At 36.1% G+C, this 14,319-nt stretch overlaps 1 protein-coding gene across 1 annotated transcript; it reads left to right on the forward strand.

The window, feature by feature from the left end:
• Positions 1-158: 158 nt before the first annotated feature.
• LOC130729653 (uncharacterized) lies at positions 159-4,169 on the forward strand. Its single transcript, XM_057581470.1, has 2 exons — positions 159-1,716; positions 2,613-4,169. The coding sequence occupies exons 1-2, from the start codon at positions 997-999 to the stop codon at positions 3,909-3,911; spliced, it is 2,019 nt and encodes a 672-aa protein (XP_057437453.1). The 5' UTR covers positions 159-996; the 3' UTR covers positions 3,912-4,169.
• The last annotated feature ends 10,150 nt before the right edge of the window (positions 4,170-14,319 follow it).

The raw sequence follows: 14,319 nt of genomic DNA on the forward strand, positions 1-14,319 counted from the left end.
TGCAGCCTGAGTGCATGCTGTCCTGGTATCCACATTTAATTTGAAGAAGTAAAAGCAGTGTGTTTCAGTTTAGCCTCCCCAATTACTTCCACTTCTTTTTGCACGTTAAACTAAAATCTCTCATTCTCTCTTACATATCATATCATTTCACTTCTACCATTACATCATTGCCACCAACAAACAACTTTATTTTCTCCACCCAACCTTCTTTCATTTTCATGTCCTTCCCATCCTATAATATGCTTTACTTTTTAAAATAAATATCGTCCATGAACACTTTATTGGCAAGTTAAATAGTCACGTTCAGATTCTGAGATGATAAAAAAATTCTGAAAATATCCTGCATTGTAGTTCATCGTGTTGTGCAATGTTCTTGTGAATAGTGATCACTTTTTGTTCTATTCATAGTTTTTCTCTGGAATGATCATAGGTCCTTCCTTTATCACAAAATCTAACTAGATACTGTTAAATATGATCACTCCACTACTTTAATGAATTCTTGTTCTAAAGGGTATCTTGATCAGGTACTTCAAGCAGGTTATTATATTGTTAGTCTCTTCTGCTTCTTCAAGTGTTTTTATTAGTTATTTTCTACATTTCTCGCATGTGGGTATTTCAGTTCCCCTTTGATACTTTCTCATACTCGGTTGTATCATATTTTCCTTGTAAGGTTTCTTCTGTTGCATAGTTTTATCATCCTCACTGTGATCCTGTGAGAAAGTATTGCTATACACTTCAGCCATTTCAAAATGTATCTCAAAATTGTTTCCAATTCACCTTTGCTATCACTAATTTCAGTTTGAGATTCAGCACATTTAGTTTGAGGCATCAACTACTTTTGTTGAAGTTGTTACATGTTAGTTAGCCTCTAAAATCTTCACAATAAGTTCTAAATTGCGGTCTGCGGTTGTGAAGTCCCCTCAACGGCACCGCGAATGCAATTGCGGTCGTATCAATCTGCATTTGTCTGCAATTCCGCAAAACAACGACAACACAATGTCCATTAGATACTTCCCTCTTCGATGGGAGAGTACAGGGGATCAATGGTGGTATGCATCTCCCATAGACTGTGCTGCTGCTAATGGCCACTATGACCTGGTTCGTGAGCTGCTTCGAATTGACAACAACCACCTCTTCAAGCTCACGTCCCTGCGCCGCATCCGCCGCCTTGAACTTGTGTGGGATGAAGATGAGGAACAGTTCAGTGGTGTTGCAAAGCATCGTTCTGAGGTGGCCCAGAAGCTTCTCCTTGAGTGTGAATCCAAGAGGGGGGAGAACAAGAAGAAGAAGAACTCTCTCATGAGTGCAAGTTATGGTGGATGGCTAATGTACACTGCTGCATCAGCTGGTGATTTGGGTTTTGTTCAGCAGCTTCTTGAGAGGAACCCTCTTCTGGTGTTTGGGGAAGGAGAGTACCATGTGACTGATATTTTCTATGCTGCTTCCAGGAGCAAGAACAGTGAGGTTTTCAGATTGCTCTTTGATTTTGCAGTTTCCCCAAGGTTTCTTAAAGGTGGGGTTTTGGAGCAACATGTTGGGGATGTTCCTTCAGTTTACAGGTGGGAGATGACCAACAGAGGTGTCCATGCTGCTGCTAGAGGAGGCAATGCAGAGATTTTGGAGAGGCTTCTTGCTAATTGCTCTGATGTTTTGGCTTATAGAGATGCTCAGGGATCTACTGTCTTGCATTCAGCTGCAGGCAGAGGGCAGGTTGAGGTCAGCACTAGTCCTTTTATTTTCTTTTAAGTGCATGTTTGTATCAGCGTTGTCGGAATTGATTTTGGTAAACTTGATTATGGTAAAAGTAAGTTGAATTTGGAGAATCAATAGTGAGATTTCATAAAACATCACCCTATAGAAGCTATTCTCTCTATCTTCTCCTCAGAATTGATTTTGGGACAAAAATCAATTTTCTAAGTCGATTGCCAAAAATCTATATAACCACCTAAAAGTGCTTTTGGTCAATGAGAATTGATTCTAAGGCTTTAAACGGGAACCAAACACACACTAGGTTTGATGTCTAGAACCACTCAATTGTTGGATGGTGCTACTCTATCTATCTTGTACATGTTATTTTCTGTAAATTCCTTCTCATGGTTCCTTTTGCAGATGAGATGACTATTCTTGTGGTGTAGTAAAAGCCTCTTTAAAATTTTCAATGTGGTTTTCCATACCTAATGGTATAACATATAATGTTTCGTTAAGTATTGATTGATCATAAGATGCTTTGGAAGCATGCTATAACATAAACCTCACATAAAATATTTGAACATGAAATATCCAAAGAGGACTAAGACAGATCAGAGCTTCCCCAATTACTGTGAGTGATGTCCCATATTAGCTTAAAATGGGTTAAATAAAGATAACATACCCCATATTAGCTTTAAATGGGTTAAATTAAGGTTTTGGGTTAATAGATGGTGTGAAGTTGGTGATTTTATTTGGTCTCCCAGAGATCTAGTACTTTTTCTAGTAGATAAGCTATTAGTCCGGATCCTAACAGGTCTTAGATTACCATCTAGTGTTCCCTTATTTTTTATTCATGACCTCATATCATTTGTCATTTGTCATGGTGGTTTGATATTATATCTAGTCTTCATGCCACCCTGCAGGTAATCAAATATCTCACAACATCCTTCGACATGATCAACTGCACAGACCATCAGGGAAACACTGCTTTGCATGTTGCTGCATACAAAGGCCAGTTAGCTGCAGTTGAAACTTTAGTTTCTTCATCTCCTGCATTAATCTCTTTCCGAAACAATGCCGGAGAAACTTTTCTCCACAAGGCTGTGTCTGGCTTTCAATCTCCAGCATTCCAAAGATTGGACCGACGCATCGAGCTTCTGAGGCAGTTACTAACTGACAAAAAATTCCACATAGAGGAAATCATCAATGGAAAGAACAGTGATGGAAGAACTGCACTTCACATTGCCTCAATGGGAAACATTCACACTGATCTTGTAAAACTCCTGATGACTGATCCGTCGATATATGTGAATGTGAGTGATGCTGATGGAATGACCCCTCTTGATTATCTTAGGCAAAGTCCCAACTCTGCAATATCAGGTGTATTAATTAGGAAATTTATCTCAGCTGGGGGAATGTTCTGTTATCAAGGTTATAATAACTCAAGAAAATCCATAGCTTCTTCACACATGAAAGTGCATGATATTGAAAGTAGTCCTGGAACATCATTTAGAATTTCAGACACTCAAATGTTCTTGTACACAGGCATTGAGAATTCATTTGAATCAGATTGTAGTAATGATCAAGGAATTGCAGGATTGAGTTCAAGTTCAAGTTCATCAGAGCACACTTCATTAGAGAATAGATTGTCAACCACTAGCAAAATTAGGCCAAGTGCTATATACAATGTGGCTGTAGGTTTGAAAAGAGTCATTCAATGGCGTCGCGTGAAGGACGAGAAATCTGAGGAGAGATTCAAGAAAGCAATGGATGACTCTTCAGTGGACTCATTCAGAAAATTAAACTTCTCAGATGAAACTCCAACATCACTTCGACAAAGATTTTTCAGGCACTCAGCACTTCCTAGCAATAAAAGGAGTCTCTGTGTGAGGAGTTACCAGTCAAGTCCAAATGCTAAGAAGAAATTTGCTTCGGGACCGGTTCACGGAAGAACTAGCTCTAGCTCCTTCTCAATATCATCATTTTCTTCACCTAGATCAATTGATAAGCAAAAGGGTATTTGCATTGACAATGATGGTGTAGCTGGACCATCTTGCTTGAGTCATTTACATGGTGATCAGGAATCACCAAATCTGGGAAAGCGAATTTCGGTTAGTAAAAAGCTAAGGGGACACTACTTTTGCTTTTGTGAACCTCACCTTGATGTTAAAACCTCATTAACACAGTCAACAAGAGAGGCAGAGTTACAAGAATCCTGTTGATTCAGTTGCTTAATTGGATGAAACTTGCTATTTCCTGAACAGGCTAATGGTAAAACAGCACTTTATCAAGGTGTGAGTGTATCTAGTGTGTTCATTAGTTGTAGGTTTATATGGATAAGGGTAATGCTATATGTTACGAAGGAAAGTAGTGTAAAAAATGATGATGTGAGTGATACCTACCTCTTCTTGCATTTCTTATCGTAACTTTTAGTATTTTCCTATGGATAATATGTGAGTGTTAACAAGTGTTTGTCCTTAGCTCCTTGTTAATAGAAGACTCTGATGTTGAACTGTTCTTACTTCTTAGCAAGTTGGAGTAGTATTGTGCTAGCTATGAATTTAACCTGTAGCAACCAATTTTCACAAACAACATATTTATCATTATAAATCAAAGTTTAGCATGCAGTAATGGAGTCGTTAAATCCCCAAAATAATATTTTAACGTGCAAGGCCAGTTTTGCAATTGCAAAGTTTACAGTCTTACAAAGTAAACAAATTTTGTATCCCAGGAAAAATGGAGCAGAGTTCTATTGACAATCCATGTTATGTAAGTTTCAGTGTTCAAAATAAAAATGCGTTCAATTTTTTTTCAGAGATTCAGCTAATAATTTAGGAAGATCAACTTTATCTACTTTTTCATTGAGGTATAAATATTGATTTCTTCCTTTTGAATATCAAAGTGACGTTCAAAAAAATAAGATCAAAGTGATCAATATAATATCTTTCTGGGAAAAAAGTGATCAATTTAATTATATTTATTATTGTTGGATGTCAGTATTTGACGAATGCATATAGCAGCTAAACGTTGTTTATTTGATGGCTTCATTCCTAGATTCAGATTTCAGAGTTCAGATGTCAACGCAGCAACTAATTACAAGAGTCAATTATTGGATGCAGAAAGGTCTGCATGGTTGACTTCACACAAATTAATAATGTCATCATGTTTGATTTGTTGTGTGTGAACAAAATGGTTTAATGAAACAGCTATTTGTATGGACCGTGTTCAGGAATATATTTTTTTCATTACCTATATATTACATTAAAAAAATTAAATTCATGGTTGTGATTAAATATATAGATAGTATAATTTTTAAATAGATTAAGTTAATAATCAATATTAAATATTACAACCATCCAATTAAGTTTTTAATATTATGTTTGGTGACACAAAAATGATTTCACACTAATGCATATGAATTCGGCTTTCTTTAGTACTGAAGAAAAATAATTCAAAACTAAATTATACCTCCACCTTAAAAAATATAATATAAATAGTATAAGTGAGAAATATGATCGAGGATATAATATAGAAGATATAATAAGGGTAATTCGGAAGCCAATATGGTGTTGGTGGGGTTTTATGCAGTAATATGATCCTACCTACATAGGAAATAGGAATAATTATATCTTCACACCTCATTTTTTAGGTGTGAAGAATTAGAAGAAGAGATATGAAAAAATGAGAGATAAAGTAAAAATGTGATACATGATTTGATTGATAGAGAAAAGAGAAATAATAGAAAATGAATGTGGAAAAGAAGTGAAAAGGTATGTATATATCATAAGGTGCTAGATTATGTTTGGGTTTGCGTATTTGCCCATCAAAATCAATACGGATGTACTCTCAGTTTATTTATCAATAAAATATTTTGTTTTTTCAAAAATTCATAGAAAATAGATTATGTGATATTTTTGGAACAGTGGGTTGAGACTTTGGCATGTGAAGCTTGCAATCTCCGCATCTTAAGAAGATTACTCTCATGCATACTAGTTGTGTGGATATCTTTAAAACAAAACCTCGTGATCCTTAATGCATTTTAGTTTCATGATCAATTTAGATTTAGAAATATTGTAGTGAAGAGTGGAGAGTGATTCTTCACTTCCGGTAGGAAAACTGTTGTATCAACATGTCTTGAAAGCTTCTTAATGTGCTAAATTGGATTGACGATTTTAGGCTGTTTGTTAATGTGGTGGGGTAGTTCATATTGATACAATAAGGAATATAGTGGCTAGAATTACTCTTATAACTGTCGGCCGTAAAATACCTTAAAAATTAGAAAGAAAATGTAACAGAAATGAAAATATGTGGATTTGCATGGGTTTATAGTCCATTTGTATGGTGTACTCCTTCGCCGTTGTGATTTGTCATTTTAATGATACTTTCGCTTAAAAAATAATCGGATATGTAAAACAGATGAAATAACAAAGGTTAGTATAAAGGTTATTTTTTATTCTAGAATTGACTTCAAGTCTTGATTATCTTTAGCTTTCAACAAAGTACAATTTGCGGTACATATCAATTCCCCCACTTGATCCAACTTATACGACTGACTGGATATATAATATAGTGGGTGGTTGGGACGTTCGTGTAAAAGCCCCACACAAGTTGCAGAAATTTGGGAAAATAATGCCATCAACTTTTTTACCCATTGTCCAAATATCAATAATCAATGAGGTACATATTGTGGAAGAAGAGATATCCTGAGCTCATTCTCATATCCATCGGAATGACTTTTCAAGCTTATATAATATATTTAACGATAAAATCAAACTTTCCGATTAAATACTACGTCAAAGTTGATGGGCAATAGTCAATAAGCATCATAATTTTTTATAGATATGTCACAATGAAAAAAATTCTACTTAAATTCAAAAAAAAGAAAAAAATTCTACTTATTCCTCACTATGGGGCCACTTGCCATCCAATTGCCACACACAAGACCATCATCATGAAAGTAAAAATGAGAATTAAGGTAATATGTAGGTGCATGTAAATATTTATGGAGTTGCTGATCCCACCTTTCCTCAACAACATTCCATCTTGGTTCATAATTTCAAATCAAGAGAAATACAAATTCCAAAGATAAGTATGTATATTTAGGGTTGTCCAACTGGCGGATTCGAGCTCAAATATCGATTTTGGTCGGATGAAAAAACACCAAACCTTCAGACCGCCACATCCGCCGCCAAGCAGTGGGCTACTCCGGTTCATGTTGAACATTAATCGGCTAGGTCGGGTTCATCGATTTGTAGCTCAAGAAAAAAAAAGATGATGACAAGAGAAAAGCCAGAATGAATACAATACAAATTTTCAATATATTATAGATCCAAGTACATCATAACCCATAAATTACAAAATATAATCAGATTGGTGAAATCTTAATAGAAAAAAAAAACTTTCAAAGATGCTTGGTGGATGGAGGCACAGAGGAGGATAAACTCGCAGTTGAGCAGATCTAAGGCGGGGATGCGATTTCGAGCACATGTACCGAAGCTTCTTCGAACTCCATGACGGTGGACATATGACAAAGTGAATTTTCTTATGATCTGAGTGGGAAAGGATGAAACTAGTCGTTTGATGTAGTGACTAGTGAGAGTAAGAAGGGGAGAGGTTACTGCGAACATCGAAAGGAATGGGAGAAGAGATGAGGTGGCTCTGGCTAGCTTGAGAGGATGGCGGGGTAGAGGCGGTGGCGGTTGAGAGGATGGTGTGGTGGAGACAATACAGGTTGAGCGATTGAGAGAGGATGAAAGGGTGGGAGGGTGGTGACTAGGGTTAGTAGTTGCTGAAAGAAAAATGAGAGGTTGTTAGGTTTCTAGAGTATATAAATGATCAGGAGATTTTTACCCACTCATTATTCCAAGAGTGACTATGATAAAAGGAGGTTTTTAATCAATCAATATCTACCAATCAAGTCACACATCTTTGTAAACTCCACGTTTTAAATAAAATTGAAGAGCGTAGAAAATTTTTGTAACTTGTTCCTCTAGGATTTTAATTATGCACTACAAGAGTTTGTTGATTTAGTGTCCAAATATAGTGTCGGCTATGACATCGACATTAAATTTGACACTTTTGTGCCGGTAGATCGACACAAAATCGACGCACACAGGAAAAAAAATTACAACTTAAAATTTACGGTGGCTAGACCGATGGTTAATAACTTCAAATTTTTATTAGTTAGCGTCAGTTAACCCTGATTCTAAGATAATCGACCACGTTAGCATCAGACTTTGGGCAATTAATGTTGATTGTTTTGCGAAGCAAAGTCCACCCTCATCTCCCTCAAAAGCCCCCAAACCACATCTTGTATTCATCGTCAAGCGCAGCACCGCGTTGCGCCTCACCATTACCCCAACCCTTACCATCGCCCCTCCCCCCCAAATCCTCCTCTGCCGCGCCTCACCATCACCCCCTACTGCTACCCTTCCTCCAAACCCTTCTCCATCGAGCCTCACCATCACTCCAACCCTTACCACCTTCCTGAAACCTTTCTCTGCTGCACCTCACCATCGCCTCGACCTATACCGTCGCACCTCCCCTAAACCCTTTGTTCACTGCGCTTCACCATCACTGCTCACCCTTACCACTGCACCTCCGTCAAACCCTTCTTTGTCCCGCATCACCATCACCCTTACCCTTACCACCACTCCTCTCTCGAAACCTCCCTCCACACACCTCACCATCACCCACCCTAATTGTTGTTTCTCCTCGCACCCTTATATGTTCTCATGAGCCATTCTAGCCTCTCGTCTTCTGCCACTATCACTCTCCCTTTCGCCGCCAAGTTTCATCCTCGTCCGTCCTACTCCACCACCCTTACCATGTCCCTTTGCCACAAGATCCGACTTTCTTAGACTCTTCCCCTCCGGCTGCCTCACCTCTGCCGCTCCATTGTTATTTTAGCCCCACTAAAGAGTCGCTACAATATGCACTACATTGTAACAAATTTAACGGTAGATGCTATATTGATCTGATTTGTTATCTATTCTATTTAATTAGGTGTTTTAATATGCTAACTTTTCTTAGTTATGTTTTGCTAGGTTGTGTCAATCTCTAATAGACTTATTTATTAAAATATGTTTATTTGCAAAAGTTAAATTTAGGATTAAGGGTGATTCGGCATAGGTACGTTTGTAATTTTGAAATGATTTGTTTTGTGGACTGTAAATTGATCAACAGATTATGAATATTAATTTGCATGAGTTTTATTTTGTAAGGTTGTGGCAGTATTATGAGTTTGTAGGCCTAGGTGTAATCAAAGCATTAAGCTTCCAGGGAGAAATGTACTCGCAATATATGAAAACCGACGGTTGAGGGAAAAATTTATTGTTATGATTGGTGAGTCATGTGTTTCTCAGTTATTGTTTTGACCGGTTGTACGCAAAAGTGGGAAGCATAGGATTTTCATGTTTGGATATGTTGCATGTAAAAGTGAGAAGCACAATATAAAGGTTTTATAAATATTTTCATGTTTGGATGTACCCTATAAAAGTTGGCATTGATGTACGAGTATAATAGAAACATTTTGTTTATGAATGAATTATTGTAAAAAATAAAATAACCTCGTTATAATATAGAATGCAAAACTAATTTATACGTTTTACATTATATAATGCGGTTATATAATTTTTTTACTAATTCTACATTAGTGTCGGCTCTAAATCGTAAAAAAATAGAGTTCACCTATACAACCGACGTTAACTTTTGCAGAATAATGTCGGCTCGGAGTCGAGTTGACCAACACTAACGTTTTGAGTCGGCTTCAAAGCCAACTGTGCGAGTTAGTTTTGACATTTTTAACCTTCGTCCCGACACGAACGCTAAATCAGTTGTTGCATCAGTTTTTGGTCTAGTTGCAAAAAGCCAAGTGATCATTTGATTTAATGTTATAACTTGAACTCCACTTCCTCTTCTGTTCTAGAAAACAACATAATACCCTTTCATTTTTCTTGTTATCTTTCCATCTTTACCTTATGACTCTTCTCATCTTCTTCATCAATCTTTGTCAGCTTTCTCTTTACAATGTGCAGGTTATGAGTATGGAATTTCTACTTTTTTTTTAAATTAGGCTAAAAAGCATTTTTGGACCCTAATATTTCATGTTTGTACAAATTCTGCCCCTACTATATTTTTGTCGACGTTTCTATACCCCTCATGTTTTCAAACAGTGCACCGTCTACCCCTCCGTCAGTCAGGCTTCCTCAGGAGAGGTTCCTGAGTGTATTGGAGAGATGAAAAGGAGTATATGAAGTTGATGATGATCAAGGAAATGATATAAATTAAATTTGCCTGATGTATATATCAATTATGTATGTAACTGAATTGGTTAAATGCATGTTTTGCTACTTACAGGTCTTGAGTTTGAGTCTCTCATGCACCATTTTTCCAATTTCACTTGTAATTTCCACGTGGCAGGTCCAAAAAATATATAAAAAAAACCAAATTAGCTCATTCCGTTAGTTTTTTAACGTTTGACTGACGGAGGGGTAGACAGTACACTGTTTGAAAACATGAGGGTAGAAACATCGATAAAAATATAGTAGAGACAGAATTTGCACAAACTTAAAACATCAGGGATCAAAAGTGCTTTTAAGCCTTTAGATTATTGATCTTTAGTTTTTTTCATTTATTTAAATACTTTTAAGTTTCAGGAAAGATTTAATATTAATAATATTCTCTTGTACTTTTGTAGGAACATTAAAAATTTTGCAACGGTTAGTGAGCCAAAGAGATATTTGGGGCATAGGTATCTGTTGAGATTTTAGCCGAAGCATAAGAATTAGTCGTTGAGTTGGTAAGGACAAACTGGTTGCTTGGGGGATGAAACATGTATCCTGACGAGATTTACGGATGAAAGCATTAGCCTAGGTTTGAAAGGAAACATGTTTTTCAGAATCTTTGATTTTTCACATGGGATATTGGATATGGACTCTCTCCTTTAAAAAATGAGTAATTGTTACAAGGAGCTAGTCGATATATAGAAGATTATTATTCCAATTAAGTGGACTAGGAGTGAGAGGACATTAACACCCCATGACCGTAGTGACTTACGTGGGATTGTGAACGTGAGTTAGTGATCGATCAGATGTCTGAGTTGCAATTCTAGGTAGCCGAAGCCTTTCTATAAATAGAGAGAAGGTTATTTATAAAACACCTCAATCAAATCATCAATCAAACATAAAAATTCCTCGCATTTCTTTGTTTATTTTTCTTATTTCTTTACTTGTTACAACCATGTTATGAAAATAGATATTTTTGAATCGACATTTAGCCAACATACTTAATTTTAGGGCGACTTTTAACTGTCGCAAAAATAATTGCGTCAGTTGAATATCAACCACCCCAAAATGTATGTTTGTCACACTCAATTTCATATTATCATCAATCTCAAAATATCCTAATTAATATATATATATATATATATAGGGAGCATATCAGGTGAGAGGAGTGTGCTATTGTGAGAGGTGAGAGGATTCAATAATAACCATCTGATTAAAATCAACGTTTAGGATTCAATCTAACTTTACAGATGTCATGTTCTTCTCTCTCATGGTAACATTTTAATCCCACGCGCGTGTTCTTCTTCCTTATCGAGTATCGACTCCCCTTCTTCCACGATTCCATTGCCAATTTTCCACCTTTGCCTTTCTCATCGACCTTGTTCTTGCTGTCACCGTGACACCGTCGCAACTCTCTGTCACCGACGCAACTCGCGACCACCGCGAGGTGGCTGCGCCGCGCTCCGCCGTGTCCGGAGTTCCATCACGCACCGGCTTTGTCGCCACTGCCCTTCGCCGCTGCTCCTCCCTCGATCTCGTTCTCTGCTACTGCCAAGCCAGCCAAGGTTCCCCTCTGCCTATCTCAGGTCCTCTCTTCCATGTAGGCTAGGGTTCAATTCGTGCTCAGGTTTGAATCTGGGCTTTCATGCTGGGTAATTGTTGAATGCGCAAGTCAAAACAGAGGAGAAGAAGAAATTTGAACGTCGTTTGAGAACCTCATAATTTCTCAAATCCCTTAGTTACAGTTCTTCATCTATCTTAATTGAAATTGCATCTTGATACACAAAATTGAAAGTGGGGCTTCATGGATTCGTTGCTGATTGGGGATCTTTGATTTCTAAGCATAATATCATCATGATTTTGAGTATACTGTTTGATGAATTGCAACCCACATGGTGGGAACTGGGAAGGGGAAGCTGCAGTGTAAAAAAGAAAGGGAACGGGAGAAAAAGGAGATGCGCGTGGGTTAGCAAAATTAGAATCAGTAATGTGACGTGGAGTACATTAAATTTGATTAAATCTGAACCATTAATTATAATCTAACGGTTGTTATTGATTACTCTCATCTCTCACCATAAACAACTCTTCTCACCTGATATGCTCCATATATATATATATGTATGTATGAATGGAAAGAGTACACATGCTTAACAGTTAATGCTTTTTTTTTATAAGCCCTTTCCACAATCCATCAAGTTCGAGGAAACTAACTTAACTGACAAATAATATGTGGTTATAGTGATGGATAGGGACTCTGACACCCGTGGATGCTTACAGGTTTATATGCTTGCGCGGTTGCGCCGGCAATGCGTGAAGCTTGGTGCAGATATAATACAGCAGGAACCTTCAAGGAAATTTGGCTTTATCAGTCAATGGTTTTTTTTTTACGGGCCAGTCAATGGTTAATTTAATTGAGATATATACAAAAAGAAACACAAAATTATTTAATTCTTAATAATTTCATGTAATGAACTAATTAATTAATAATTCTCTACGTACGTAACTGCGTAATGTGTTGTTTTACGCAACACCATGATAATTGATAAACTCAACTTCTATTATTGACCAATTCTTTAATTTGAACATTTATTAGATTCATAAAATAACAACATTGACATATTAGTCAATCAAATTAAGCTGCCAGAATTCAGTTGACTCTTCACTGTGATAACCTGTAATGAGAATATATATCAAACAAGAATCTAGTATAAACACTTCAGTTCCATTAATGTAGACTAGGTAGCATGACCATTTGATCAATTTACACATGCTTATCGGATTCTTTTTTGTTATCATATGTTTGCAGTGGTGGAGCTTCATTTGGCTCCCCCATTTTTCTAATAAATTAATTGTTTATTTATCTTACAAATTTTAATTACTGAATTACAACTACATTATTTCATCACTTATTTTTTGTGTTTTCTTAAAGGCTGCATTATTGTCATATAGTTTTTTTTCTTTCATAAATACAAGTTTGAGTGAGTTCGGCTCCGATCACTACCATAGGTCATAACGGCATTTCTCCAAGATTACAAATTGTACTTTTAAAGGTACTTATAATCAAACGGCTTTTTATAAGGGAAATACTTCATCTTCACCAACAGGCTCAATGTGTTGGTCATTTAGTTAGTCACTAGCTGTAATTACATTACTAATTGAGATTATGGAAAATATATATACGTACTAATCACAATCTATATAAGAACTCAATAATGTTTCTTACACACCTCTTCTACCATTCCACCTTTATAATATATGAAGAAGAAGAGAGAAATGAGATGAAAGAGAAAGATAAGTATAAATAAATCATTACTCTATGAACTTACAATTTAAGAAAGGTTAGAGACAATCCATTCAATCAATCGATAGTAATTTTTTTAGTCACGAGATTTTATTTTGGCTCAGTCAAATTTGTTTTCATCCTCCACCACTGTTTGTTATAGAAAACAACATATCATCATAAAAATTGTTTAAATTAAGTCTAAATCTTTTTATGGGGGAGACAGGGAAGCCCATGGGCCGAGGAGTAAGACGTTACATCTTAACCCAAAGCCTTAAGGCATTAGGTTTATGAGTCACATCTCTTATAAACTATTCTCCTCACCCATACTTAACCAATGTGAGACTCCAACTCCGCACTTGAATTCTCAACACTTTTCTTTCAATAAACTTTCATTATTTGTAGTTATATAGAATGGTGAGACATATTTCTAATATCTAATTAGTGTGTTAACATTGAATAGACTGTTCTTTAAAAAGATGAAATTCACCTTCTAATTATTAATTTATTCTTTATCTGTTGAAGTTCAGTTGATATGAACAATGATCAACAGATGAGTTGGGATAAAGATTAAGATTATCATCCTTCATCTGAGGTCAACTTCACAAACAATCTACAATTGCCAGTATTATCCCTAATGCATATATGCTTTTTTCTATGACTCTATTTGCTCACTCTATGTTGTGTTAGAAACTTATTTGAAGAAACGCAATCGTTTTAATTTTTTATAAGCAAATTAAATTAATGAAGAGTACAAAAAATACCACATAGAAATTAGGTTATAGGCTCATGTAAGTGGTTTTAAAAGGAATCCAATATAGATTATAGGCTCATGTAAGTGGTCTTACCATTTCAATCCTATCATTTATACGACATAAATAGCTATTAATAGCAATCAAACATCAACTTATCATCGATGAAGATAACCACAACTTATTTGAGTAAAAAATTAAATAGCTACGGCTTTTGAAAAAAAAATGGGTAAATAAATTGATTATCTTTTAAAGTGTACATTAAATTGATGAATGCCAAAGGAGGTTACACCAATACATTAAAAAAAATAGG

The sequence above is a fragment of the Lotus japonicus genome, chromosome 1 (assembly GCF_012489685.1).
Source record: "Lotus japonicus ecotype B-129 chromosome 1, LjGifu_v1.2".
Classification (NCBI taxonomy): domain Eukaryota; kingdom Viridiplantae; phylum Streptophyta; class Magnoliopsida; order Fabales; family Fabaceae; genus Lotus; species Lotus japonicus.